Raw genomic sequence first — 27,729 nt, forward strand, 5'->3', positions numbered from 1 at the left:
AGCGGTTTGGCGCCTGCCTTTGGCCCAGGGCGCGATCCTGGAGACCCGGGATCGAATCCCACGTCAGGTTCCCGGTGCAAGGAGCCTGCTTCTCCCTCTGCCTGTGTCTCTGCCTCTCTCTCTCTCTCTGTGACTATCATAAATAAATTTAAAAAAAAAAGATTTTATTTATTTATTCGTGAGAGATACAGAGAGGCAGAGACCCAGGCAGAGGGAGAAACAGGCTCCCTGTGGGGAGCCCGATGCAGGACTCGATCCCAGAATTCTAGGATCACACCCTAAGCTGAAGACACTCAACCACTGAGCCACCCAGGTGTCCCTAACTTGCACTCTTAATCAGCACCCAAAGGCCCCCCATAGAGGCTGAAAACCCAGCTCCCCTTGGCCCCAGAGACACCCTATGCTGACTGGAACCCAAGAGAAGGTTGTGATGGTAGAGCAAGCATGGGTGTCCAGTGCCGCGCAGTCTTCTATAAGCCAGCATGCTGGTGAGCATCCTGTGGGAGCGGCTCCCAGCCACCACGCAGGGGACACGGAGCCCTCAGGGACCACAGCCCTGCCCCCACCGTGGCAGCTCCCCACTTTGAAAGTGCTGAGACTCCAGAGGAGGGTCCTTCCTGATTCCTTCGGTTTCTGGAGGCTTCAGGGATCCCCTGGGTTTGGCTGTGTCTCTTCCATCATGGCTTTTCCCATGTCTGTGTCTCTCTTCTTTCTACAAGGTCACAAGTCATGCAGGATTAGGGTCACCCTAATGACTCATGTTACCTACTTACATCTGCAAAGGTCCTGGGGTCAGGACATGGACCCATCACTCTTTGGGGGCACCATCTGCCCTTCACTCTAAGATAACAGATAACATTGCTCAGAAAAGAAGAGAGTTCTACTTAAACCAGCCCCTACAAAAAGCCCAAGTCCGGACACCTGGGTGGCTCAGTTGTTGAGCATCTGCCTCAGGCTCAGGGCATAATCCCAGGTCTGGGGATTGAGTCCCTCATCGGGCTCCCTGCAAGGAGCTTGCTCCTCCCTCTGCCTTTGTCTCTGCATCTCACTCTGTGTCTTTCATGAATAAATAAATAATATCTTTAAAAAAAAAAAAAAAGGGGGATCCCTGGGTGGCGCAGTGGTTTGGCGCCTGCCTTTGGCCCAGGGCGCGATCCTGGAGACCCGGGATCGAACCCCACGTCGGGCTCCAGGTGCATGGAGCCTGCCTCTCCCTCTGCCTGTGTCTCTGCCTCTCTCTCTCTCTCACTGCGTGCCTATCATAAATAAATTAAAAAAAAAAATTTTTTAAATAAAAATCAAAATAAAAAAATAAAAATAAAAAAGAAAAGGCCCAAGTTGGCCCAGTCTCTTAAAAACCCACGCGGGCAGGAGAGTGAGGCCCAGCAGGCCCGAACGTGAAAGACACCCGGAAGTCTACGGATTTCCTCTTGGCCTGTTGGGCTCGGGCTGGCTCCCCTGGACCTACACATCCCAAGGTCAAGACCACCTACTCCCCCAAATTCTCTCAAAGATGGCAGCTTGAAACTGGCCAGAGACAGACTCCTCTTGGGCTACAGGCCTCACTGGGCCCAGGGATGCTCCAACACCCAAGACTCCCAGGGGTCTGTGTTTGGTGGGTCCCCCACACAATCCCACAAAGGCCCATCCAGGGGGGCTGACCGGATTCCTCCCACTCTGCCCTCAGACCAAGATCCAATGATGATAATGAGGCAGAGACTTCATACCCTCAACCACCCGCTCACAACACCTGCCTTAGCCCTAGGTCTCTGGGTCCGTGTTGCACAACTCTCTCATCACCCACCACTTCTACTGCCCGAGGGCAACAGAGCCAACCAGGGCCCCCAGGCCTCGGGGACCTCGAATGGATCTCAAACCACCTAGACACCCTCCAGGGCAGAAGGTACCCTCCCCTACAAAATGTTTCTGAGTCAACATTCAATCCCCAACACAACTGGCTACCCACCTGAAGGGGTCGCAGGCTCCCCAGGTGTCTCTTAGGAATGGATACCCCGACAGCCACATAGGTCCTGTTTGGCCACAGCAGTCCCCACTCCTCCAGCTTTACCTCTGGGGGAAACATGGGCTTATCTGTGTAGCACAGAGCTGGGAATTAGGCAGAGGACTTGGACAGCCAAAGATCCACTGGATCTTGCATCCTCTTCTGGTCCCTGGCTGCCTGCAACCGTATGCCTAGCTACGCCCTCACCTGTCTCTCCCTGCTGGCAGAGCTCTGCTCACACCCCAACGACCCATGGGGCCTCTAGGACAGAGGGATCCCACCCCCAAAAAATGTCTCAGAGCGGGCAGTTTGAAAGCGGGGCCGGCAGTCCCCATCCAGCCCACCTGGCTGATGGGGTACCCAGCTTCATCAGCACTCAAGGCTCCCAGGGCTCTTTTGTGGGAGGACACACCAGCCAGGTGGCCTCTCGGCCAGTGCTGACACAGGAGTCCAACTGTTTCCAGCTCGGCCTCCCGTGGAAATACGTGCATCTGTGTCAGCCAAGACTTCCCCATGACACGGCCTCTTCCTATAACCGCCCTGTTCCAGGTCCCTGGCTGCCCCGACCGGCACGGCCTGTGGATGCACCGTGTGCACCCTGCCAGCCCAGCTTGGCCTCCAGTCCTGTGGAGCTCCACATTGACCCCAGAGCATCAGAATGGCATTAGGGTGGAGGGAGCCCAAACAATCTTTCTGATGCAGCAGGTTGAACCTGGTGGCAGTCATCCCCAGATGGACTGGCTGCTTGAGGGGTCCCAGGCTTCCCCAACAAAGGAGGCTCCCAAGGGTCCTTCTAGAGGGCAGCCTGAGTGTCCCACCAGACCCTCCCTGCCAAGTCAGCCCAGATTCCTCCAGCCCAGCCTTCAGGGATGCCATGTACAATTCTGTGGAATATAGCCTCGATTCTGCACATGCCACGTACCACCAGGAGCTTGCGCCCAGGCCTAGGCTCTGCTTATGGCAGTTTCTTTAAGGTCCAGACCATCCGGGGCCTGTGGCAGCCAGGTCATGGGCAGTCAGACCCCCATCAGCGGCCTCCCACTGTGCATGCGTGCTTGGTAGTGGCCAAACCACCTTGCCAATCACGGCCATGGCTGGAGTCTGTTGGGGTCAAACCAGTTTCTTAGAAGGATGCACCAGGGCTGGGGCTCTCTACCTATGGTCTCCCGTGTCAAGTCCAGGCCTCCCCTCAGGCCTGAGCAGCCTGGGCATGTGCAGTCAGCCCTCCTCATCCACCCCCCCCAACTTTGTTGGCCAAGCCCTCCATGGAATGTTGGGTGCAGGCCAATGCTCCAAACTGCACTGCGCCCCCTCCCCTCCAGGGTGCAGAGTGGTTTCTCCCTGAAACTCTTTCAAAGGCAGCAGCTTCACGAGTTCCAGGGCTTTTCAAACAACCCGTGCTCCCTGGGGTCTGTGTTGAGGTCAGAGGGGTCCATCCATAGCCTGCTCCAGGGCCCAGAATCTCCAACCCTCCTACTCAATTCTTCCTTTCCACACATTCCTCAGGCCTGGGCTGCCTGTCCGTGCCCAGTGAGACACCTCTCAGCCAGCCTCTGGCTGTGCATGTATACTGGGTCCCACCAGGGGCAAGTGGGTTCTCCCTGAGATGCTATCAAATGTGGCAGCTTGAAGCTGGCCACAGACAGACCCCTGTAGGACTGGATGCCCCACTGAGCCCAGGATCCTCCAACACCCAAGGCTCCCAGAGGTGCGTATTTGGAGGTTTCCCCAGAACAGGCCACACCACCCCCAGCAGGGCTGACTGGAATCATCCAGCTCTTCCCTTAGAGCAAATATGTTCCATGGTCCTGATCACTGATGAAATGAGGCAGATAACCTCCTGCTCCTAGCGGGCCACTCTCTACAGCTGCCTTGTGCCACAGGGCTGGCTCTGCTCATGGATATAGAGTCTGCTATGTCTTCCACCTCCAGGTCACTGGCACATGCCTGGCTCTGTGGCCACCCCAACACCCTCCAGGGCAGAAGGAGCCTTCACATCCCAAAGTACTTCTTAGGTGTCAATCCTCATTTCATTTTTTTAATGACTTTTATTAATTTATTCATGAGAGACACAGAGAGAGGCAGAGACACAGGCAGAGGCAGAAGCAGGCTCCCTGTGGGGAGCCCAACACAGGACTCCATCCGGGGATCCCAGGATCACCCACTGAGCCAAAGGCAGACACTCAACCGCTGAGCCACCCAGGCGTCCCTCAATCCTCACTTCCACTGAGTGGCTTCTTATAGGGTCCCGGGCTTACAGGGAATCAAGTCTCCCAGTTGTCCTAGTGAAGAACACCTTAGCAGCCACACAGTCCTGTGCAGAAAAGGCAGTCCAGGGACTCCCAGGGGGCTCAGTGGTTGAGTATCTGCCTTTGGCTCAGGTCGTGATCCTGAGATCCCAGATCGAGTCCCACATCAGGCTGCTCACGGGGAGCCTCTTCCTCCCTCTGCCTATGTCTCTGCCTCTCTCTCTGTGTCTCCATGAATAAATAAATAAAATCTTTGGAAAAAAAAAAGAAAGAAAGAAAAGGCAGTCCGCATAGCTTTAGCACGACATTCTAGGGGGAAATACATAAGTTTTTCTAACACAGTAATATGACTTGGGCAGATTTGGGGGACAGTCCTGAAACACTTCCACATTAATACTCCTCGTCTATGTGTACAACATCCAGCTGGAAGTCCACTGAAAATCATTCTGCGGTGGCAACCTTCAACTGGCAGTTGAAACAGTCACTCGCCCTTCAGACAGGCTACACCACAGGGTCCAGGCTTTCCCCGGACTTGAGGCTCTCGGCCGCATTCCACCCGTCCAGGGGGCGGGCCCTGGGCTTGCATGGCCATTCGCTCTTCCCGGTTGCCCTAAGGAGGGAGAGGCTGGACTATGTAGGTTAAGCCTTGGAAAAAGGCAGATGCCGTGAACCGCCCTCCCCAACAATTTCCTCCTGTCACGCAGCCTGGCCAGATGGTGCCCAGGTCCGGGTCCTCACCCACCCGTGCACAGTCCACACCCGGGAAGCAGGCCCCGGGCTGCGGGGAGGTCAGGGTGCGGGGACCCACACTCTGAACAGCCTCATGAGGCTTCTTGTGACACGAAGGGCTGCCCATCCCCTTGGGCTCTGACCCCATGGGCCCCTGGGCTTCCCCGGCGTCTGTCCTTGGAGGCCTCCTGGAAGCGCTGTTAGTCCAGAAAGAGGAAATGACCCTTCTCTTGCGAGCTGAATGACTCGGTCCTCCTATTTAGAGCCAGAAAATCTACTGAAGCCCTCTATCAAAAACATCAGTCACTATAAAGCCAAGTTAAAAGAACCAATCCTTCAGCTCCTTCCGCTCTGGGCATTCCTCATAGTTCCTCCTGGGCGCTGCTCTTCCCGGGGCCCCCAGCTGCCACCCCACTCCCAGCACAGTCCACTGCAAAATCCCATCGCCGTCCCTACGGCAGCCGTGGAAGGGCCCCATTCCCTGAATGAAGCATCCCCAACTAGGCTTCAGCACGCGGCATTATTCCTTTCTCCTAAACCATACACAGTTGGGCCCGGCGCCGACGTCGGAACACGCAAAGCTGCAGTAATTCGAGACTTCACGACCTAACCGGGCTCCCGGACGCCCTTCCCGAGGGCCCCGCCCCCTAGTCCAGGCCCCGGCCCCGCCCCCGCTGGCGTCCGGGCCCCGGCCCCGCCCCTCCGCTGGCCTCCAGCCTCGGCCCCGCCCCTCCGCTGGCCTCCAACCCTGGCCCCGCCCCTCCGCTGGCGTCCGGGCCCCGGCCCCGCCCCTCCGCTGGCCTCCAGCCTCGGCCCCGCCCCTCCGCTGGCGTCCGAGCCTCGGCCCCGCCCCTCCGCTGGCCTCCAACCCTGGCCCCGCCCCTCCGCTAGCGTCGCGGCCTCGGCCCTGTTCCCAACTGGCGCCACAGCCCCGGCCGGCCCCGCCCCCACGGTGACGTCCCGGCCCCGGCCCCGCCTCTCCGCTGACGTCCAGGCCCCGCAACCCGTGGGCGTCTAGGCCCCGCCCCTCCGCTGCCGCCCCGTCCTAGCTCGCCCTCCCCAGGCCCCGCCCCACGTTGGCCTCGCCACTCACGGACAAAGGCCCCGCCCTCTTACGTAACTTCCTACTAACCCGGAAGGAGATTTCCGGAAGCGAAGGTCGCGCTCTGGTAAGTGAATTCTGGTCTTTGAGGTTTAAAGCCGGGCTCCTGTGCCCCTTCCCGGCTCCGTTCTTCGCCCGAGGCCCGAGGGTCCCTGCGGGGGTCACAGGCCCCGCGCCCGGCCGTCACGCCCGCGGGGAGACGCTCGGGGCGCGGGTCCCGGAGTCGCCCGCAGGCCCTCCCTAGCCCCCGGTCCGCTCCGGACACGGTGTCGCGGTGGTCCCCGGACTGGGGGAGGAGAGCGGCCGGTTCCTGCCCCCGCGCTGTGGGGCGGGGTGTGGGGGGGCGGGCGGCGGCGGTCACCGCGGCCCGGTGAGGGGCGGGCGGCCAGGGGGCCGGGCGCTGCGACGGCGGGGTCACCGCCGGGGTCACGGCCGGGTCCCCGTGCGTTTCCCTGTGGATGGATAAGTAACGGCCTGTAATACCCTGTGTGCGGTGTTGGGCGTGCTCTTGTCTTCCACTCAAAACCAAGTTTAAACCCTCTCCTACTTTTATGTGATTTTTTTAAAAACATTGGAGAGAGGGAGCGAGCGCGCGCATGATCGGGAGGAGGAGCAAGGGCGAAGCGGACCCCGCTGAGCAGGGAGCCCCTGTGGCGCTCGACCCCGGGACCCCCGGGGATTGTGGCCTGAGCCGGGGCTCGACCCCGGGACCCTGGCCTGACCTGAGCCGCCCAACCGCGCCCTTTTATGTGATCTTTTGCTAATAGGATCTGAAAGCTGAAGTTTCCGGCTAAGTTTATGATTTCTTCAGATTTCTTCTGTCCCGCCCCGGGTTGTTGTGGAACTTTGTCCTAACGTGTCTCATCTGATCCTAATAAATACGTTGCTGAAAGGTACTTCCGTTCCTGATTTTGTCTGTTTTCCCCTGCCAATAATAGGGTCTGTTTTCCCCTGCCAATAATCTCAACAGGAAATTTTTTGATGTACTGATGTGATGTTTTGGGGGGGAAAAAAAAAGACAAAAGCTTTTGATCAGTGTGAGTAAAACCATGAGATAGAGGCGCGCCAGTTGCTCAAGAGGATGCACTGTGGGCTGGAGTCTTCAGGAGCAGGGGTGAGAAGGGCGGGCCTCACCAGGATTGAAACCACCTCACGTGCAAAGCAGGATGGTGGACTCCAGGAGCCTCTCCTTTCACATCTCTGCCTGGCCCCAAACACACAGCACAAGGCAGCTGGAAAGGGGAAGACCCAGAATTGTTGAAATAAGTGCAGAACAAATGCATCTGTCCGCCAAGGAATAAGACTTGTCTCAGCGAGGGCGGCGTATTAGTGGGCAGACCAGAGAGGAGGGCATCCTCCCTCCAGCAATCCTCTGTTCGGCATACACTGGGAGACTGCAAGGTGGGGGTCACATACACTCCCTCATCCTGAATGCCAGGGGACACGCAGCTTCCCGGGGTTCCCCTCTGTCTGCAGGTATATTATCCCCTGGTGGTTGAGTAGCCAGCGGAGGATACAGATGCCACACGCTCATCTCCTCCCCATGTGCGTGCCTGTAGCCTAGCAATGGCACATTTCTCCAAACCAGGCAGTGGCATCTCAGGACTGATGGTGCCGAGAGTTGCACAGAGCGGAAGGAAGGTGATGACACAGGAAGGTCTCTTTCTCTGCAAAAGTTCATTTATCTGTTGATGATGCTCCTCTACTACTCTCGGGGTCTCAGCTGTCTTGCCTGACACATTTCCTCACTCACCCTGGCTTCTCTCCTACTCTCCGGCCTCCAAACCAGTTCCATCTCTGAACCACGACATGGAACTTGTGAAGTGGCTGCGTTTAGGGGACCTTTACGGGAAGTGCTTCATGCCCGGACTCAGATTAGGGACCAGGACTGGGCACCATGGTATCAATAATGTTTGCCAGTAGGTACCGTCTGAGGGCCAAATCTGGATGTACTGTTGTGAATCTCAGAAATACCTAAAAAATCCTGGAGAAGAATACCAGTAAAGGGAAATGGCTTCACAAAGTAAATGTGTGCATCTGACCTAGAAATAGTCATAATTTGCAGTAGAAGGGAGAGATAATAAACAGAACTGTGAGAAATTGAGGTGGTACCTTAACACACAATGAGTATTTTATTCACTAATTGCTATTTAAAATCAACCTAAATGTTTAACATAAAGAGGATTTTAAAATTGTTCACAGCACAACGCTCCCAACAAGACATTAGTGTTCGTGGATCTGTAAAGAATCGACTCTCCTGCAGATATCTGAGGGTAAGGTGGAGTTTGCTGGGCCACGAGATGTCACCTTTCATGTTGTGATATATGCCAGTCTCATTGTCCCCCCAAATTGCAAAAAAATCTTTATCCATGACCAACTCATGAGGTTCCCCCTGCAGAAGCCAGGATTTCATAATATACATACATACATACGTATAGATTTGGATGAAATGACAAGTCTTTATTACCATTTTACTAAATACGTAAGAGACTGAATATATTTTATTTTTATAAACATGTATTAAATGTTTTTCTAATTCATTTTTGATGTACATTTACATACTGTTTTTATTTTTGTAGCTCATGTATACACAGGCACATACTTTGTTCTTATAATTTTAATGCAGTGAAACCAAAATCCTTTCTTTATGCCCTTTGCTTCTTATTTTTCCTGTGGAAGGCATCCCCTATTTCACATTAAAAAGTGATGGCAGGGACGCCTGAGTGGCTAAGTGGTTGAGCGTCTGCCTTTGGCCCAGAGCGTGATCCTGGAGTCCCGGGATCGAGTCCCATGTCAGGCTCCCTGCATGGAGCCTGCTTCTCCCTCTGCCTGTGTCTCTGCCGCTGTATCTCTCATGAATGAATAAATAAAATCTTTTAAAAAAATAAAAATAAAAAATAAAAAGTGATGGCATTCCATTTAGTTCTAATATTGTATCACTAAATATTGTGTAACTACTTAATTTTAATTGTGTTAAGTTTGAGATAATGTATCTTCAGATATAATTTCACCAAGCTTATTTTTTTTTTCTGCTCCAAATTGTTTTGGCTATATCCTGACCCAAAATCAAATTTGACACAAAAATGACTTTTAAGATAATTCTCAGTTTTTATGTGAAATACCATGTGTTACTTTTAAATCTGGATTGCACCAAATTTCTATAGTCCCCAAGGTTTTTATGTCATAGTGTCCTCTAGTTTAAGGATTGGTTGGGTAGGCTTCATTCTTGTCATTTTTTGTCCTCAAAAGTTTTAAAAATATTTTTACACAGGTCTACCATATGATTTCAGATGGAAGCCATAATATTTTGCTATTGTAAGTAGAGACTTTTTTTAATGTGTCTAATTTTTAAACTACTGTAACTAAAGAAAGTATTGATTTCAGTATATTAAGCATAGATTTGTCCACTTCTTAAAATATTTTTATTAGGTATGACCATTAAAAAGGATTCTCCTGTTTGTTAGAATTTGAAATCCTGTCTTCTGAGAATAGCTACCGTTCCATTTCTTTACTGGCTGTTTCTGACACAGGCATCCTGGGCCATAGCAGCAGCCCTAACCAGCCCCTGTCCACAGCCTTAACTTTAGTGGGACTGCTTCTTTGTCTGCCACTGAGTATGCTTACTAAGTTTCTCTGGATTAACAAGAAATATTCCCCAGTATTTAACATGAATTTTAAATATTTCTAATTATTTTGAAAGGTCAGATGTTTTACTAAGGGTCTGCTGATGTGATCTAATTATTGGGGTATTTAAATTTTTTTACTGAAGTGACACCTAGGTGGCTCAGTGGTTGAGCATCTCTGCCTTTGGCTCAGGTTGTGATCCCGGAGTCCTGTGTCAGGCTCCCTGTAATGGAGCCTACTTCTCCCTGTGCCTACGTTTCTGCTTCTCTCTCTGGGACTCTCATGAATAAATAAATAATCTTTTTAAAAATAAAAATAACTGATAAATTTTTAAATTTGTTATTATGTTTATGCTTTTCTTTTGCTCTCACACACTTACATCTGCCTCACCAGTTTCACTGTCAACACCTTATGCCAGGCAAGTATCTTCTTTTTAAAATTAATCAAACCCTTCTTGTTTTACTGCATTCCTCAGCAAAAGACTCATTTACTAACACAAATCTAATCTATTCCTGTTTCTTGCTTTCAATTCTCCAGTAGATCCCCATTACCTTTAAATTTTTTTTTTTTTTTTTTTTTATGATAGTCACAGAGAGAGAGAGAGAGAGAGAGGCAGAGATATAGGCAGAGGGAGAAGCAGGCTCCATGCACCGGGAGCCCGACGTGGGATTCGATCCCGGGTCTCCAGGATCGCGCCCTGGGCCAAAGGCAGGCGCCAAACCGCTGCGCCAACCAGGGATCCCTAAAAATTATTTTATAAGATTTTATTTATTCATGGGAATACACAGAGAGGAGAGAGAGGCAGAGACACAGGCAGAGGGAGAAGCAGGCTCCATGCCGGGAGCCCAACGCGGGACTCGATCCCGGGACTCCAGGATCACGCCCTGGTCCAAAGGCAGGCACCAAACCACTGAGCCACCCAGGGATCCCCTAAATAAATAAAATCTTAAAAAAAAAAAAAAAAAAAAGTTAAAAACCAATCTAATTACAATGACCTTGGTTCCTGAAATCTGCTTGTTTGCCACCATGTCAAGTTCATCCCATTACTCCATTACCTTCCAGTGTGTTTTCTCTTCCTGGGGCACAGCAGGTTCTGCTTGTGTCCACAGTGTTCTACTTGCTTCCTGTCTTTACTAAACTTTCTGAGGCTTTCCCCTTTAAATTTTTAAGGTGTCAGATAAATTATACATACATTTTAATAGTATTTCCCCAAATGAAACACAAATGAAATGCTTTAGTATTTGAATATCTTTGTCATTATTTCTTTAAATAATCTCTTCTAAACTAGACTTAATTCCACAAGGGCAGATGATCTCTCTCATTTATTCATCCATGGATTTCACTGTCTGGTACAGTCTTTTCTCTGAGTTGACTTGAAATTTTTATTTATTAATGACAAAAGGAGATCATTACTTGTTCTCAAATGACTCAAAGGTTGTAGTAAGTAGATTAAAAAGACAACATGTCAAAGGTACATGAAAATCAAAAAGTTCATCAACTAAAATAAACATACGATCTTTTACTGTCAGAAGATTGAAATATTATTAAAGAAAATGACAAAGCATTTCTTAATGCATCCTACCTAAAAGGAAAATATATTGCATGATTCTTCTTCAAAAATAATATATTCTGTAAAGAAATGTCTTAAGATTTTAAAATTTATATTCTTTTACCATCAGTTTAAAACAGAACACTATTTAGAGAAAGTAAAAATTCCATGGTTGGGCAGCCCCAGTGGCGCAGCGGTTTAGCGCCGCCTGCCACCTGGGGCATGATCTGGAGACCCGGGATCGATTCCCATGTCAGGCTCCCTGCATGGAGCCTGCTTCTCCCTCTACCTGTGTCTCTGCCTCTCTCTCTCTCTCTCTCTCTCTCTCTCTCTCTCTGTGTCTCTATGAATAAATAAATAAATCTAAAAAAAAAAAGTCCATGATCTTTAAAAAAAAAAAATTCCATGGTTATCAGAGGGTGAGATGGTGAAGAGGAATGGGAGTTGTTTAGGCACAAGTTTCAGATTTAAAAGATGGAAAGAGTTCTGGAGATAGTGGTGACAATTGCACATGATGAATGTATCAACATCATTGGACTGTACACTTAAAAATGATGAGGATTGGGGTGCCTGGTGGGCCCAGTCAGTTGAGCATGCAACTCTTGATCTTAGGGTTGTTAAGTTCAAGCCCCATGTTGGATGTAGAGATCACTTAAAAAATAAAATCTGAGGGTGCCTAAGTGGCTCATTTGGTTAGGCAGCTACCTTTGCCTCGGGTCATGATCCCCGGGTCCTGGGATCCAGCCCCATGTTGGGCTCCCTGCCAGCAGAGAGTCTGTTCTCCCTCTGTCCCTCCCCCTGGCTTGGGCTTGCTCTCTCTCAAACACATATAAAGTCTTTTTAAAACAAATTTTTTAAAATAAAATCTTAAAAGATTAGAATGGTAAATGTTTTACTACAAAAAGAATAAAATGGAAAAATGTCCTATTTATAGTAAGATCAATGCTTAGTGATCATTCACTCTGGAAATAACCTGTCAAGCTATATAATTCCTTTACTTAGTAGGAAAAAATCTCATTTTTAGAAAGTGAAGGGAGAAATAAATCAATGTGCGAGTTTAAAGGCATGAAGAAGGTTTGAAATGTTTAAGAAGATGGAAGATTAGTCACCAAATAAGAATGATGTTACCAGATATACTTGGAGGTCACTATGAGTTGTGACTTTACATATAAAAGAGAGGCAAGGGCAGCCTGGGTGGCTCAGCAGTTTAGCGCTGCCTTCAGCCCAGGGTGTCGGTGTGGGTGACCCGGGGATAGAGTCCCACATCGGGCTCCCTGCATGGAGCCTGCTTCTCCCTCTGCCTGTGTCTTTGCCTCTCTCTCTCTCTCTCTCTCTCTCTGTCTCTCATGAATAAATAAATAAAATCTTAAAAAAAAAAAAAAAGGTGGGGGGGAGGCAATATTTTCATCCTGTGTTGCCACATACAGTCATGGAATAGGCAGGTATTTGGAGTCACTTTCTGTTGAAGCCTTGGTCAGCAGACATAGTAAAGAGACAAATAACATTAGTAAACATCTATTGAAATGAGTAAATTAAACTGGTCCGTTAAAATGACGAGGGCTGGAGACTGACATTTGGGAATTGGGGCAATGCTGTGTTTCCGTGAAATAGAAAACATGGACACAGGAGCTAATTTTGTGAAAAAGCATGGACAGTAGGTTGTAAAAACAGAGAGGGGCCTCTGTAATGTTAGGGATACTCTTCCAGGTAAAATCCAGGTATGATGTGGAACCTTTAAAATTTGAGATTAGGAGGCAGGCAAAGGAAAATTCAAACTTTACCTGTAACACTTTTCTAATGTATGCTTATGTGCCACTGTATGCTGGTATGCATGAAGCTTTGTCATGTTACTAAAGTTGCTTGAACCTATGATGATGGCACTTACTAAATTAATAACGAAATCTTTTTTTTTTAATTAATTTATTTGTGATAGTCACAGAGAGAGGGAGAGAGAGAGGCAGAGACACAGGCAGAGGGAGAAGCAGGCTCCATGCAGGGAGCCCGACATGGGACTCGATCCCGGGTCTCCAGGATCGCGCCCTGGGCCAAAGGCAGGCGCCAAACCGCTGCACCACCCAGGGATCCCTAATAACGAAATCTTAATTAGAATTCTTTTGAAGCAAAATGAACAAATGTATGTGTATCTCCCAAGCACAGTCACATAAAATAAAATCTTGTTATCTGTTCTTGACATGAGATACAAATGGGTGAGTTAAACCTTCTGTTTATGACTCATTAGAAATATACTTACTTACTATGGATGTTTTAAGGGAGGATTTACAATTTATGCTTTCAAAGATACAAATACAAAATCAAACAATGAAATTCAGGGAAGTTGCAGCTAATACAATTTGCTAAAAACTTTAGCTGGAGTAAATAAATGTCCTAAAATCCTTTCATTCTGTAATTTCTGGAAGTACTACTCTGTAAAGATTGATGGACATGACAGTAGGCTCTAACCCACATATTCCTGTGATTCTCTGATGCAGGGAATTTTAAGGGGTAAATTTGTAAGATGGATGTCCTTGAACCCTCAAAATGAAGTCACTAAATTAATTTTACCATAAAATGCATTCTTTTCTTAGAGATTTTTTTATTTATTCATTAGAGCATGAGCAGGGGAAGGGCAGAGGGAGAAGCAGACTCCCCACTGAGCAGGGCACCTGACGAAGACAACCAACTCAGCCACCCAGACACCCCCATAAAGTGCATTCTTACTAATCATGTTTCATAACAAAACCCATTCAAAACAAATCTAAAGGTCAGCGTTGGAGTGATACTGCTGGAGACCCTTCTTGGAGAAGACGATGCTGATACGTGTATTCAGAGGGCTGAGAAGTTGGGGAAATAGTACATGAACAGATACCCAATTCTGAGAACTTTCACAATGCTTCCATGAGTGGCAGGTGCCAGAAATCCTGTTTAGGAATCGGGAGGGAATTGGCTTTTCATATTCTTCCTAAATTGAGGGTCCTTCTACCATCTCTCCAAGCAACCATAGTCAGAGCCTCAACTTTGGAGAGCTGTCTCCCTCCCCACTTTCTTTGGAGCACAGGGCATGTTCCTATCGGTTCTGCTGGGGATTAGTTCCAGGTGAAGGACTGGACCTCGTAACAAGTGGGCAGCGAGAGTTTCATGGCTCCTTTCCCCTTCCTCAGCTTTGCCACCCGTTGCTGACACTGTGTACGAGTGACAACTCCGAAGAGACATGGCAACGGAGCAACTAAGGATGGAATCACAAGTGAGTAGGGAGTTCTTCTTTCTACTGAAATAGCATGTCTGTCACCATCTGGTGGACATATAATCATTCATGTTCTAAGTACACTCAACTTTCCAAGAACTGGAATGCTCATCATCTCCCAATGTTATGTTAACACATCTCAGCCCCAGTTAATGCCCTGTATTTCCAAGAGAGAAAGTTTTTTGTCTGTTTGTTTTTTTCATATCCATCACATGCCCTAGTTGGTGCCAAAAATTCACTCATTAACCATTTTATTGACTGTAAGGACTTAGGATTCAGGTCAATGCAGGTGATAAAGATGAATAAGGAGCAAAACTTCACAGCCCTGTAGGAAAGCAGATGTTCTTACATGTGAGCTCAGTCAATCCAGTATTATATGTGCTGGGCAGGGAAGGGAGTGCTAATTAATATTAAGGGAAAAATGAATAATGGTCATGCCAGAGAAGCCAATGAGTTGTCATTCTTTTTTTTTTCCTCCAAATTTAAACCTAAATTTGATAGAATGTATTTGTACTTTTTGAAACTTATAAAAGAAAACTAACTCATTACTTCTTCGTCCCAAATCCATATTTAACCCCCTCATTGTAATTTACCTTTGTTCAAATTTGGTAGCTGGAAACAATGTATAGGGAGGTATAGTTTCCTTAATTTTTACTGTAATTCAGGAGAAGGAGTATAGGAGGTAAAATAAAACTTAGGGACCCGAGCAGCCCTGGTGGCTCAGCAGTTTAGCGCCGTCTTCGGCCTAGGGTGTGATCCTGGAGAACTGGGATGGAGTCCCACATCAGGCTCCCTGCATGGAACATGCTTCATGCTTTCCCCTCTGCCTGTGTCTCGGTCTCTTTCTCTCATGAATAAATAAATAAATCTAAAAAAAAAAAAAAATTAAGGACCCTTAGTTTTTTTTTTTTTTTTTTTTTTTTTTTTTTTTTTTTTTTTTTTTATTTATGACAGTCACAGAGAGAGAGAGAGAGAGGCAGAGACACAGGCAGAGGGAGAAGCAGGCTCCATGCACCGGGAGCCCGACGTGGGATTCGATCCCGGGTCTCCAGGATCGCGCTCTGGGCCAAAGGCAGGCACTAAACCGCTGCGCCACCCAGGGATCCCCCCTTAGAAATTTTTGATGAGCTGGAGAGACAAGAACAATAAAGTGGATTTAAGTAAGCTTGAACAGAGACCAGATAAAAGCATAATGATAACTGATATGTGGAAGGCCGCAGGCCACAGGAAGGGTCAGGATAATACTATCCTTCATTACAAAAGTCTCAGAGCCTCTGAAATATGCTCATGAATCATTTAGCCTTATATTTTATAATAAACGCTTAAATTGGGTGGCCCGGGTGGCTCCGTGGTTTAGCACTGCCTTCAGCCCAGAGTGTGATCCTGGAGACCTGGGATCGAGTCCCATGTCGGGCTCTCTACAAGGAGCCTGCTTCTCCTTCTGCCTGTCTCTCTCTCTCTCTCTCTCTCTCTCTCTCTTTCTCATTAATAAGTAAAATCTTTTAAAAAAAATAAATTATGTGAAGGTAAAAGGATGTGCTATTGATCTCCTATCCTGTACAAATGGTTAAGTTTTGCAGAACTATGGACATTGCTTCAGTACTCTCTGACATTTATTGAATAAAACTAGAAATTGTATTTAAGAAATGTTTGCTAGGGGATCCCTGGGTGGCCCAGGGCATGATCCTGGAGACCCAGGATGGAGTCCCATGTCAGGCTGCCTGCATGGAGCCTGCTTCTCCCTCTGCCTGTGTCTGTGCCTCTCTCTCTGTGTGTGTCTCTCATGAATAAATAAATAAAATAGTTTTTAAAAATGCTAGTTAGTATTTACTACATCATTGGATCTTTAAGAAGTCATAAAAGGTCAGTACACTTGTGGATAACAAAACTGAGGTCATAAAGGGGAACAATCTAATCCTAGTACTTACAAAGTGGAAGAGTGTGTAATGAGCCCATAGATTGACTTGAAATTGGAGAAAAGTGTTTTTTGTTTGTTTGTTTTTTGTGTGTGTGTTTTGTGGAGAAAAGTGTTTTAAAGTTTTCAAAAGAAACTTTTATACTCATCCTCTGGCAGTCTTAATTACAAGTTTATCGGGAAATCCAGATTATACATCTCATTCGATCTCTTTATAATGAAATTTATGTGTTTACAATGTGTGTCTGGGTATATCTTAAAGCCAGATACCCAGGTGTGCACTGTAAATAATGACCAAACCCAACATCCTGTTTGAGCTATGCGTACATGCATGCCTCATGCTTCCTTAGTGCTGTCACCTGTACCATCCTCCTCTGACTATTGGCAGAGATGTTCCTGTCTGAAAACAACATCCATAATCTTCTAGGAATCCGTGACCTTTGCAGATGTAGCTGTAGACTTTACTCAAGAAGAGTGGACCCTGCTAGACAGGTCCCAGAGACAACTCTTCAGAGATGTGATGCTGGAGAATATCAGTCACCTGGTCTCAACTGGTGAGTCTCTTATATTATGTATGTATATATCCATTCACTCATTCATTCAACAGCTGTATAGAAAAGATTCCTCATTTCTCACTGAAGACTGTCTTGATTCTTAATTTTCAAAACTACTTTATCACAATCTTCTTCACATTTTACTTTTGTCATCCACTAGAAGGCAAATCTTCTCACACAATTTCATGTCTTTCATGCTACTCAATCTCCACAACACCCAAACAGTGGTGGGAAATCATTATTTTTGAATTGGTAAGTAAATATATTGACTTTTAAAAAAATACATTTTTTTCGTGTAGGTACTGACCAACCACAGTATTAAAACAAAAATAAAGGGATCCCTGGGTGGCACAGCGGTTTGGCGCCTGCCTTTGGCCCAGGGCGCGATCCTGGAGACCCGGGATCGAATCCCACGTCAGGCTCCCGGTGCATGGAGCCTGCTTCTTCTGCCTATGTCTCTGCCTCTCTCTCTCTCTCTCTCTCTCTCTCTGTGACTATCATAAATAAATAAAAATTAAAAAAAATAAAAATAAAAATAAAACAAAAATAAAAAAATAAAAATAAAAATAAAACAAAAAGAGGGGCAGCCCCGGTGGCTCAGTGGTTTAGTGCCGCCTTCGGTCCAGAGTGTGGTCCTGGGACCCGGGATTGAGTCCCATGTCAGGCTCCCTGCGTGGAGCCTGCCTCTCCCTCTGCCTGTGTCTCTGTCTCTCTCTCTGTCTCTCATGAATAAATAAATTAAACCTTTTAAAAGATAAAGCAATAAAAAATAATAAGAAAAAGAAAAACTAAAAAAAAAAAAAAAAAAAAAGAAAAAGAAAAACTAACCAGGGGCACCTGGGAGATGCTATCAGTTGAGCATCCAACTTTTGGTTTAAGTTTGTGATCTCAGGGTCGTGGGATTGAGCCCTGCGTTGGGCTCCATGCTCAATGCAGAGTCTGCTTAAGTTTTTCTCTCGCACTTCTTTGGCTCCTCTCCCTGGCACTCTCCCCCTCAAATTAATATTTTAAAAGAGGGGGTGTAGGGTACCTGGTGGCTCAGTGGTTGAACATCTGCCTTAGGCTCAGGTCATGGTCCTGGGTCCTGGAATGGAGTCCTGCATCGGGCTCTCAACAGAAAGCCTGCTTCTCCCTCTGCCTGTGTCTCTGCCTCTCTCTCTGGGTCTCTCATGAATAAATAAATAACATCTTTGAAAACAAAAAACAGATATACGGTTTTCCATGTAAAACCTAGATTTTTCTGATGGAATTGTATTTATTGGGTTCATTTAAGATATAATATTCACACTGTGAATACTTGTATCATTGTATTAAAATACTGAAGATTGCGATTTGTCTTTGAACTTAGTTAGGCATCAACAATGATAGCTCCTTGATGTCTTTGAGAAAATTTAAGAATTAAAATTCTGTTGGTGAAGGACTATCCATGTTGTTTTCAACATACTCTTCCCTGGGATTAAATTCTGAGGTTACCTTATTCTTTCTCATTAGTGGGCCCTATACTGATAATCATGCACTGTTATAAGCACAAAAGTCAAAATTCAATTATTTCTTTTCTATGAACAGGCAAACAGCTCTACAAATCAGACACAATTTCCCACTTGGAACCAGGAGTGCAACTTTCAAAAGAAGGGATAAGTTTGCTGCAATGCCAGAGTCTAGGTGAGCTATAGGAAGAACTAAGTGAGGTAGGCCCTAAGAATCATCAAACGAAATTTAGTGACTTTTTTAAAAGACAATATGATAGGGGAAAACTTCTTCAGATATTGTATTACACTTTACAGGTGACAATTTCTATTCTGTCTTTGGGAAGGTAATAGTTATGTACTTACTTACTGGAGTTAAAATATACACAGTAGCACTTTTCGGGGTTCTCCTCTATGAAGATTTTCCCTCTTTTCCTCCCCAGCTTGCCATCTCCATCTTATTTTCCTTATATTGCAGTCCTAAAAATGTCAACTCTTGATGTCATGTTTATTCTCATGTTATATTCCTTAATTTGACACTTTCTCATGTTATTATGTGAAACATACTCAAATGACCATTTAGTGTCTTCAACATTTTAATTCCCTCAATATCACTATGGGAATTATTTCCCCAATCATTTCAGATAAAGAAGATGGTCCTAAAAAACAAGAAATGATATTCATGCAGCATATCTGCAAGAAGGACACAGCATTAATCAGTGCAATGGTAAGCTTTAAGGGTGTGAACCTGTGCTTCCAAATGATCTGGGTATTTAGTAAGTAAGGAATTGGGCACAATTGCCCAATCATAGTTTAAGCTGGAATCCAGGGTTTTCACAGCAGGAAGTTTTGCTTAATTTAATTTTAAGGAAGAAATTAATGTGAAGTCAAAACCATAATCTGAGGTCTTATAAACAGCTGCATGATTATGACTTATTATATACTTAACATTTGAAACATACTAATGTCTTTCATCAGGTATCTCTACATTTGGGATACTACAAGAAAGAAAATCTCTATGCTTGCCAGAGACAAATACCCCATGTTTATGTAAATAACATGCAAACAATTTTGTACGAGTCTATCGCTGAATGATGACTATAGAATTCATATGCAGGTTAAGGAAGGGAGGAATAAATGTGAGCAAAGTTTTAACAGTCTCTCATTTCCTCTCAAAAAGCAGAAATCTCACACTCAAGAGGATCCTTTTGAATGCAGTGATCTGGGAGAAAATTTTACTGAAATACTAACATGGACTCAATATGTGGTACCTAAAATAGGAAAGAATCCCTTTATCAGCAAAAAATGTGGAAAAGACAGCAGTTATTTGACATCTTTTAATATACATAAGCAGAGTCATACTGTAAATAAATCATATGAATGTCATCGTGAGAAAGGTTTTATTCAAAGCTCTGCCCTTAGACAACCCAATAATACTCAAAATGGAGAGAAAACATTTGAATGTCATGAATGTGGGAAAGCCTTTGGAAAAAGTTCTAACCTTAGACGACATGAGATGATTCACACTGGAGTGAAACCACATGGATGTCATCTATGTGGGAAAGCCTTCACTCACTGTTCCGACCTTAGAAAACATGAGAGAATACACACTGGAGAGAAATCATACGGATGTCATCTATGCGGGAAAGCCTTCAGTAAAAGTTATAACCTTAGGCGCCACGAGAGGATTCACACTAGGAAAAAGATGCATGAATGTCATCTATGTGGGAAAGCCTACACTCAATGTTCTGACCTTAACAAACATGAAAGAACTCACTTTGGAGAGAAACCATATGAATGCAATCTATGTGGGAAGACATTCAGTAAAACTTCTTACCTTAGACAACATGAGCGAACTCATAATGGAGAGAAACCATATGAGTGTCATCTCTGTGGGAAGGCATTCACTCACTGTTCTCACCTTAGAAAACATGAGAGAACTCACACTGGAGAGAAACCATACGAATGTCATCTGTGTGGGAAAGCTTTCACTGAATCTTCTGTACTTAGACGACATGAGAGAACCCACACTGGAGAGAAACCGTATGAATGTCCTCTGTGTTGGAAAGCCTTTACTGATTCTTCTGTCCTTAAACGACATGAAAGAACTCACACTGGAGAGAAACCTTATGAATGCCACCTATGTGGGAAAGCTTTCAATCACTCTTCTGTCCTTAGGCGACATGAGAGAACTCACACTGGTGAGAAACCATATGAATGTAATGTATGTGGAAAAGCCTTCAACAGAAGCTATAACTTTAGATTGCATAAGAGAATCCACACTGGAGAGAAACCATATAAATGTTATATATGTGGGAAAGCCTTCAGTAAATATTTTAACCTTAGACAACATGAGAAAACACATATAAAGGTAATAAATGTGGAAAATTCACCACCTATAGCTTCAAACTATAAACACTCTTGAGGGTTCAAATACTCAAGAAATGCTGTTTGTAATCAGTATGGGAGAGCATTTATTCATCCTTATTACTTCACTCAACTTAGATTAATTCAAAGTGGAGAGAATCCATATGTGGTCCATCTATATGATAAAACCTCCAAATAATGTACATGAAAGAATGTAAATGAAGTGAATGTGGAAGAATTTCCATACATAGTTCTCTTTTTAAAAAATGAAGTCGGGATCCCTGAGTGGCGCAGCGGTTTAGCACCTGCCTTTGGCCCAGGGCGCGATCCTGGAGACCCGGGATCGAATCCCATGTTGGGCTCCCAGTGCATGGAGCCTGCTTCTCCCTCTGCCTGTGTCTCTGCCTCTCTCTCTCTCTCTCTGTGACTATCATAAATAAATAAAAAATTAAAAAAAAATGAAGTCACATGTCAGAGAAAATCTGTGTAATCATTGTAGAAATACCTTCATTTATCCTTTAAATAAATTGTGCAGGAGAGATTCTAGATCTGTAATCATTGTGCACTCATTCAATTTAGCAACACATCTGGCATGCAGAAGAAATGTGCTAAAGCGATAAATAAGTGGGAAACAATCATTAGTAGGAAGACAAGAGAATGTTGTGGCCAAAGGGTTGTGTTCAACAAGAACTAGGACATGAAAAAGATTGAAGACAGTTGGAGTATCCTATTTCCAGGATGCCTAATATACTTCCACTAATTTCTGCAGTGACAAAGCACTGCCTCTAGTAGTGATACACTATTTGGCAAAACTAAAAGTAGAAGCAAAGACAACCTGACCTTGCCCCATATCCTTGTCACAACAGCTACAAATCCACAATTCACCCAACTGAGGATACCTAGGAGTCCCAGCTCCTCCAACATGCAAATACAGAAAGCTAGAAGAGCAGTTAACACTTCTCTTCTGCCAGGACAACAAAAGGCTGAGTCGTTCGTTGGTACTCTTTTGAACATTAATAAGTAATCGTGTTTCACAAGTGGCAAAAACAAAGATGCAAATCTTTATTTTATTAAATGTCGTGAGGGAATATGCAATGCCCTTTTCAATCCTTGATTTGTCCTTTCGTTTGAATATGATTGATGGGGGGAGGAGCAAGATGGCGGAAGAGTAGGGTCTCCAAATCACCTGTCTCCACCAAACTACCTAGAAAACCTTCAAATTATCCTGAAAATCTATGAATTCGGCCTGAGATTTAAAGAGAGACCAGCTGGAATGCAACAGTGAGAAGAGTTCGCGCTTCTATCAAGGTAGGAAGACGGGGAAAAAGAAATAAAGAAACAAAGGCCTCCAAGGGGGAGGGGCCCCGCGAGGAGCCGGGCTGAGGCCGGGGCGAGTGTCCCCAGGACAGGAGAGCCCCGTCCCGGAGGAGCAGGAGCTGCACCGACCTTCCCGGGCGGAAAGGGGCTCGCAGGGAGTTGGAGCAGGACCCAGGAGGGAGGGGATGCCCTCGGGCTCCCCGGGACAGTAACAGCAACTCCGCGCCCAGGAGAGTGCGCCGAGCTCCCTAAAGGCTGCAGCGCGCACGGCGGGACCCGGAGCAGCTCGGGGGGCTCGGGCGGCGGCTCCGCGGAGGGGGCTGCGCGGCCCCGGGAGCAGCTCGGCCGGGCTCGGGCAGAGGAAGAGGCTCCGTGCAGAGGGGCCTGCGCGGTTCCAGGAGCAGCTCGGGGGGCTCGGGGGCGGCTCCGCGGAGGGGGTTGCGCGGCCCGGGAGCGCGAATCCACCAGCGCAGGCGCCGGAGCACAGGGCGCCGGGACACAGCCCAGGATCCCGCCTCCCCCGGGACAGGCAGAGGCCGGGAGGGCCCAGGACAGCAAGGACGCTCCTGCCCCAGCTGAGCAGATCAGCGGCCCCGCCCGGAGCCTCCAGGCCCTGCAGACGGAGTTCCTGCCGGAGCTGAATCCAGGTTTCCAGAGCTGCCCCGCCACTGGGGCTGTTCCTCCTGCGGCCTCACGGGGTAAACAACCCCCACTGAGCCCTGCACCAGGCAGGGGCACAGCAGCTCCCCCAACTGCTAACACCTGAAAATCAGCACAACAGGCCCCTCCCCCAGAACACCAGCTAGACTGACAACTTCCAGGAGAAGCCAAGGGACTTAAAGAACACAGAATCAGAAGATACTCCCCGGTGGTTCTTTTTTTTTTTGTTGTTGTTGTTGTTGTTGTTTTGTTTTTTTGTTTTGTTTTGCTTTTTGATGTTTCCTCCCCCACCCCCCCTTTTTTTCTCCTTTCTTTTTCTTTCTTTTTCTTCTTTTTTTTTTCTTTCGTTTTTTTTCTCTTCCCTTTTTTTTCTCTTTCTCTTTTCTTTCCTTCTTTCTCTCCTCTCTTTTTCTCTTTTTCCCAATACAACTTGCTTTTGGCCACTCTGCACTGAGCAAAATGACTAGAAGGAAAACCTCACCTCAAAAGAAAGAATCAGAAACAGTCCTCTCTCCCACAGAGTTGAATATGATTGATGTGTCCTCAAACTGATGTTTTCCATGTGGAACCTCTATTAAAGTCACCCACTAATGTCACTAACAGGATATAGTTTCCCAAACCTTGAACTATTGAAGTTCTCCATCTTGTCATGTTTCTTATAACTTTTTCTATTTTGTATAGTAATATAAATTTTCCTAACTCCAGTCTAAAGATACATGTGGATCTGTTCATTGTGTCTTTTTTTTATCAGCTTTCCTGCTGCTTTGCAAAGATGTTTTTGTATTTTTTAATTTCACACGTTATCTTAAAAAAAAGGAAGAAGCTGAGTTGATGTTTTACCCAGACAAGTTTATTATTGTCTTAGTGAGAGGACATCACTTCTTCCATCCAGGAATTAAAATACACTCAGGCCAGATTGCAGCTTTGATTTCATTCATTCATTCATTCATTCATTCATTCATGCCTTTCAGGTCCTTCCTCTATTCCTCTAGATTTATTGAAGACACCTTCCAAAGTACAATAAACTGAGAAGATAAAACTTTTTTTTCCTCTCTGTCCATCCCCACCTAAAAACTGATGGGGAAAAGGATCCCAGTATTTGAGATCTCTGTATTTCAGTCAGCCTGTGCCAGTCCACAGGTTCATAAACCCATCTACTTATTATTCCCTGGTAGTATACTTTAGCCTATGATTTTCAGTGTCTATACTAAGCAGATTCCCCCAGATGTGGAAATCAGATGGCCTCTTCATGGTTATTACAATCTTCTCTGGTTCCACAAATATCTGAATTTAAAACAATACATTTTTATTTGAATCTTTAATTTTCTGTTGTCTGTCTTATCTCTATTCACACAACTTAACCTGGAAGAAGCCTCAAAATTTGTTTGAACGAATTTCCAACTGATTTTATTAGCAGTCCAAAAAAGTGGCCTATTTTATCTGGACTGCCCTTTCATGGTGTTCCTTTCCAAATGCTCCAGTAGAAAGTCACTCTGAGTATGAGCTTCCCTTTTCTGATTTTATCAAGTCGTCTGAACACGCTACACTTCAGTTATTTTGAGCAGTTGCTTTGTGTGTATTAGTACAGTTTCATTGCTATCATTGGTCAATTGGTCCAATAAAGCTACTCAGGGACAAAATGGAAATAATTCACCTGGAGACATTTTAAAGCAAAGAATGATTTATCTCTATTTTTAATACAGATATTTGTCACAATTTTGAAAACACTGTTTATATAGGAAAAATTCCTCAGTTTATAACTTGGAATCACATTAAAACTTTCTCATGGGAATGTTTTAATTATCTGCACTTTCCTAATTTCATGTTTTTTGTTTTTGTTTTTGTTTTTATTCATGAGAGATACAGAGAGAGAGAGGCAGGCTCCATGCAGGAAGCCCGATGTGGGAGTTGATCTCGGGACTCCAGGATCATGACCTGAGCCAAAGGCATGCTCAACTGCTGAGCCACCCAGGCATCCCTACTAACTTAATTTCTGGAGAATGTTATCAAACACCTAAATATCAACCCTTTGTCTTCATCTCTTTTAACATACGCCACCATACAGACCAGTTCTGCTGGGTTGTGATGGGAGGTCAGCACACATTTCATCCCTGTACCAAATACCTGGGCCTCCTCAGCCCTGTTGATGTCCAAGGGTGAAATACCCCATTATCTAGGCAACACAGGCACAGGGTGTTTGTCAGCAGTTGTCTATGGTCAGAGGGCATATGGTAATTATAAGATTTCCACACAGTCCAGTTTCCTTGGTGCTTCTGTGACTTAGAACATCATGGTGTCAGAGTATGTGATCAACGTGGAAAGTGCATTCATGATTCTAAGAACATATACATGCTTTAATCATACCTTGTGTGTGCATGCACATGCATATGTTAGGGTTTGTGTATGTTCAGGGTACTGTGTTCAAAGTACGTTAGGGATGCCTGGGTAGCTCAGCAGTTGAGCATCTGCCTTTGGCTCAGGGCATGATCCCGGGATCCAGGATCAAGTCCCACATCAGACCCCTTGCAGGGAGCCTGCTTCTCCCTCTGCCTGTGTCTCTGCCTCTCTGTCTCTCATGAATAAATAATTTGTCTTTAAAAAAAATTAAAGTGCAGATAATTAAACCAGGTTCCCAGGTTCCTATGGCATGAGTGTGTATGATGACATGCTTCAGAGGGTGCAGCAGGTGGAAAGTAAGGTCTCCCTGGTACCAGTTCACCAGTCAAGGCTCACAGAGCACTCCCATGGGGGAGACTGGGAAAAGTGAAGCCAACGTGGTGGAGTCAGGCCTGTGGGACTTGCTGGGGCTCTGGAGAAGGGAAAGCCAGATGCTGACCAGTGGGAAACTATGATCCAGGGTCTGAATGACTCAGAGAAATGGGAACTGTGGGCACCAGTGATGGGGGCTCTGAGTGGGAGAGCTGTTAAGTTTGGACAGAATGTTGGGGAGTGAGTTACAGAGCTATGTGGTGGAAAGTCTGTAGGTTGGGGGATCAAGGATCCTAAATTCTCCACCAAGGGAAAGGACCAAAGGTACTTTGAGGCAACTCCAAAATGTGGGGTGATGCATACTGTTGGAGGAAGGAGGGGCAGGTGCACAAGCACCTGGGTAGGTGAGGCATAGACTGCTCACACTGGCTACATGTCTCTCAAGGCCCAGCACATCTGAACCAAGCCTCACTGCCCCTGCCCCTTCCCAGGAGGCCCCTCTGATCACACTCCTCTTTGACCAACACTACATGCCCTATAGTCTGTTGAGCTAGAAGCAAATTTCCTGGAGTAAAGGTACCACCTAAGTGGACCAGGTGCTGCTTTCTTTGAGACTCAAATCCTACATTCATTGGTACCTCCTGCCCCACCCGTTCTCCACACCTGCCCATACTGTCAGCAAAGAGACCCTCATCACCCTGAGTGGCTCAGGACACTGGTCATTCTCCTGCCACGTCTAACTTATTTTGTTTCTGGTTGGAAAGCTATCCTTGTCTGGACTTTCTGCCTTTGGGTTCTTCACGGTCTCTTGTCTCAACATCATGACAAATCATAATTAGGAAGTGGATTACTGCCCTTCGCCATCATCAACCAAGTTGGCCCTTAAGACCATCCCCCAGGCACCATGCCATTCCTGGTCCTAGCATTCTGCAGACCCCAGGCCTCTCCTGAGACACTATTTCTGTTCTCCTGGGAACTGCACCTACTGTTTCTCATGCTTTTGCTTCCATCTAACCTCAGGGAAGTCGGGAGGTGGGGTGGAGATGGGGGGGTCAACAACCTCTCCTCTTAAGTCCAACGCCTTAACCACTCGGCCATCCTGGTACAGGCAACCTCTCCTCTTATTCCAAATTTTACCTTCCTTGCTGTGTCTGGCATGGTGTTTACATTCCCAGTGTTTTGCTGGAAAGTCAGCTCTTCCTAGGAGGACAGCACCGTTAGCACATCCATATGGATGTGGATGTTGGATGTGGGCATATGGAGGAAAGAACAATTCAGAGGAAGAAAAAGACAGAATGAAGCAGAGAAAGTGAGGTAGAATGAAAGAGTACAATAAAGGATGGGGGAGTGGGTCCAATGGGCTCATAAAGACCAAATAGCAGCAAATTACGAGTGATCTAGACAAGATTCAGTGGGATAAATGAAAACAGAAGTTGGAAAAAAAATGTTGGACCATGAGAGATGAAGGACAGAACAGAAGTAGGCCTTAAGAACAGCATAGGGCATAAAGGAAGGGCAAATGTCATAATTATTACATTTTAAAATTTTTCTAAATTACTTCCCACTCAAAATTTATTGTCACAAGACCTGAAAATATTCCTCAATCTATGTTAAATAATTTTACATAATATGTATTTTTTTTTTTAAGATTTTATTTATTCATGAGAGACACAGAGAGGGGGTGGGGCAGAGACACAGGCAGAGGGAGAAGCAGGCTCCATGCAGGGAACCCGATGCGGGACTCGATCCTGGGACTCCAGGATCACGCCCTGGGCCGAAGGCAGGCGCTCAATCGCTGAGCCACCCAGGGATCCCCCAATATGTACTTTATAAGAATATTAGATTTTTTATATTAATAAAACCTTGTATAACCAGTTAGTCTAATATCCAGCAGTATCTCTGCTATATGTGATCTTCTGACTTATTGAGCAGTGAGCTCAACAAGATTCATAAACTGCATAGAGCCATTTCTAAAGAAGAATGTCAGGCAAAAAAAGAAAAGAAAAGAAAAGAAATTAAGAGAAGAAAGGAAAAAGAAAGGAAGGAAGAAAGGAAGAAAAGGAAGAAAAGGAAGGAAGGAAGGAGAGAGAGAGAAAGAAAGAAAAGGAAAGAAAGAAAGAAAGAAAGAAAGAAAGAAAGAAAGAAAGAAAGAAAAAGAAAAGAAGAAAGAAGAGAAGAGAAGAGAAGAGAAGAGAAGAGAAGAGAAGAGAAGAGAAGAGAAGAGAAGAGAAGAGAAGAGAAGAGA

The 27,729-nt window shown here is 45.9% G+C and overlaps 1 protein-coding gene and 2 long non-coding RNA genes across 13 annotated transcripts; 1 reads left to right on the plus strand and 2 right to left on the minus strand.

The window, feature by feature from the left end:
• Nucleotides 1–200: 200 nt before the first annotated feature.
• LOC140616070 (uncharacterized) lies at nt 201–6,394 on the minus strand. Its single transcript, XR_012016569.1, has 3 exons — nt 6,113–6,394; nt 1,967–2,091; nt 201–712 (listed from the first exon to the last, which is right to left on the minus strand). It is a non-coding gene; the product is annotated as an uncharacterized lncRNA (long non-coding RNA).
• On the plus strand, nt 6,018–25,379 carry ZNF596 (zinc finger protein 596). 11 transcript variants are annotated; one of them, XM_072796410.1, is made up of 9 exons: nt 6,066–6,149; nt 6,850–6,975; nt 8,285–8,355; nt 9,354–9,397; nt 14,414–14,496; nt 16,800–16,965; nt 18,532–18,627; nt 19,076–19,158; nt 19,612–25,379. In XM_072796410.1, the coding sequence occupies exons 6-9, from the start codon at nt 16,932–16,934 to the stop codon at nt 20,854–20,856; spliced, it is 1,458 nt and encodes a 485-aa protein (XP_072652511.1). In that variant the 5' UTR covers nt 6,066–6,149; nt 6,850–6,975; nt 8,285–8,355; nt 9,354–9,397; nt 14,414–14,496; nt 16,800–16,931; the 3' UTR covers nt 20,857–25,379. The 11 variants fall into 11 exon arrangements, with proteins under 11 accessions (XP_072652502.1, XP_072652508.1, XP_072652511.1 ...); XM_072796402.1 differs by having other exon boundaries at nt 16,839–16,965; XM_072796405.1 differs by lacking the exon at nt 9,354–9,397 and having other exon boundaries at nt 16,839–16,965.
• LOC140616072 (uncharacterized) lies at nt 23,268–27,536 on the minus strand. The gene is made up of 2 exons (XR_012016570.1): nt 26,598–27,536; nt 23,268–26,544 (listed from the first exon to the last, which is right to left on the minus strand). It is a non-coding gene; the product is annotated as an uncharacterized lncRNA (long non-coding RNA).
• Between the last annotated feature and the right edge of the window lie 193 nt (nt 27,537–27,729).

The sequence above is a fragment of the Canis lupus genome, chromosome 24 (genome assembly GCF_048164855.1).
Source record: "Canis lupus baileyi chromosome 24, mCanLup2.hap1, whole genome shotgun sequence".
In the NCBI taxonomy this organism is placed as follows: domain Eukaryota; kingdom Metazoa; phylum Chordata; class Mammalia; order Carnivora; family Canidae; genus Canis; species Canis lupus.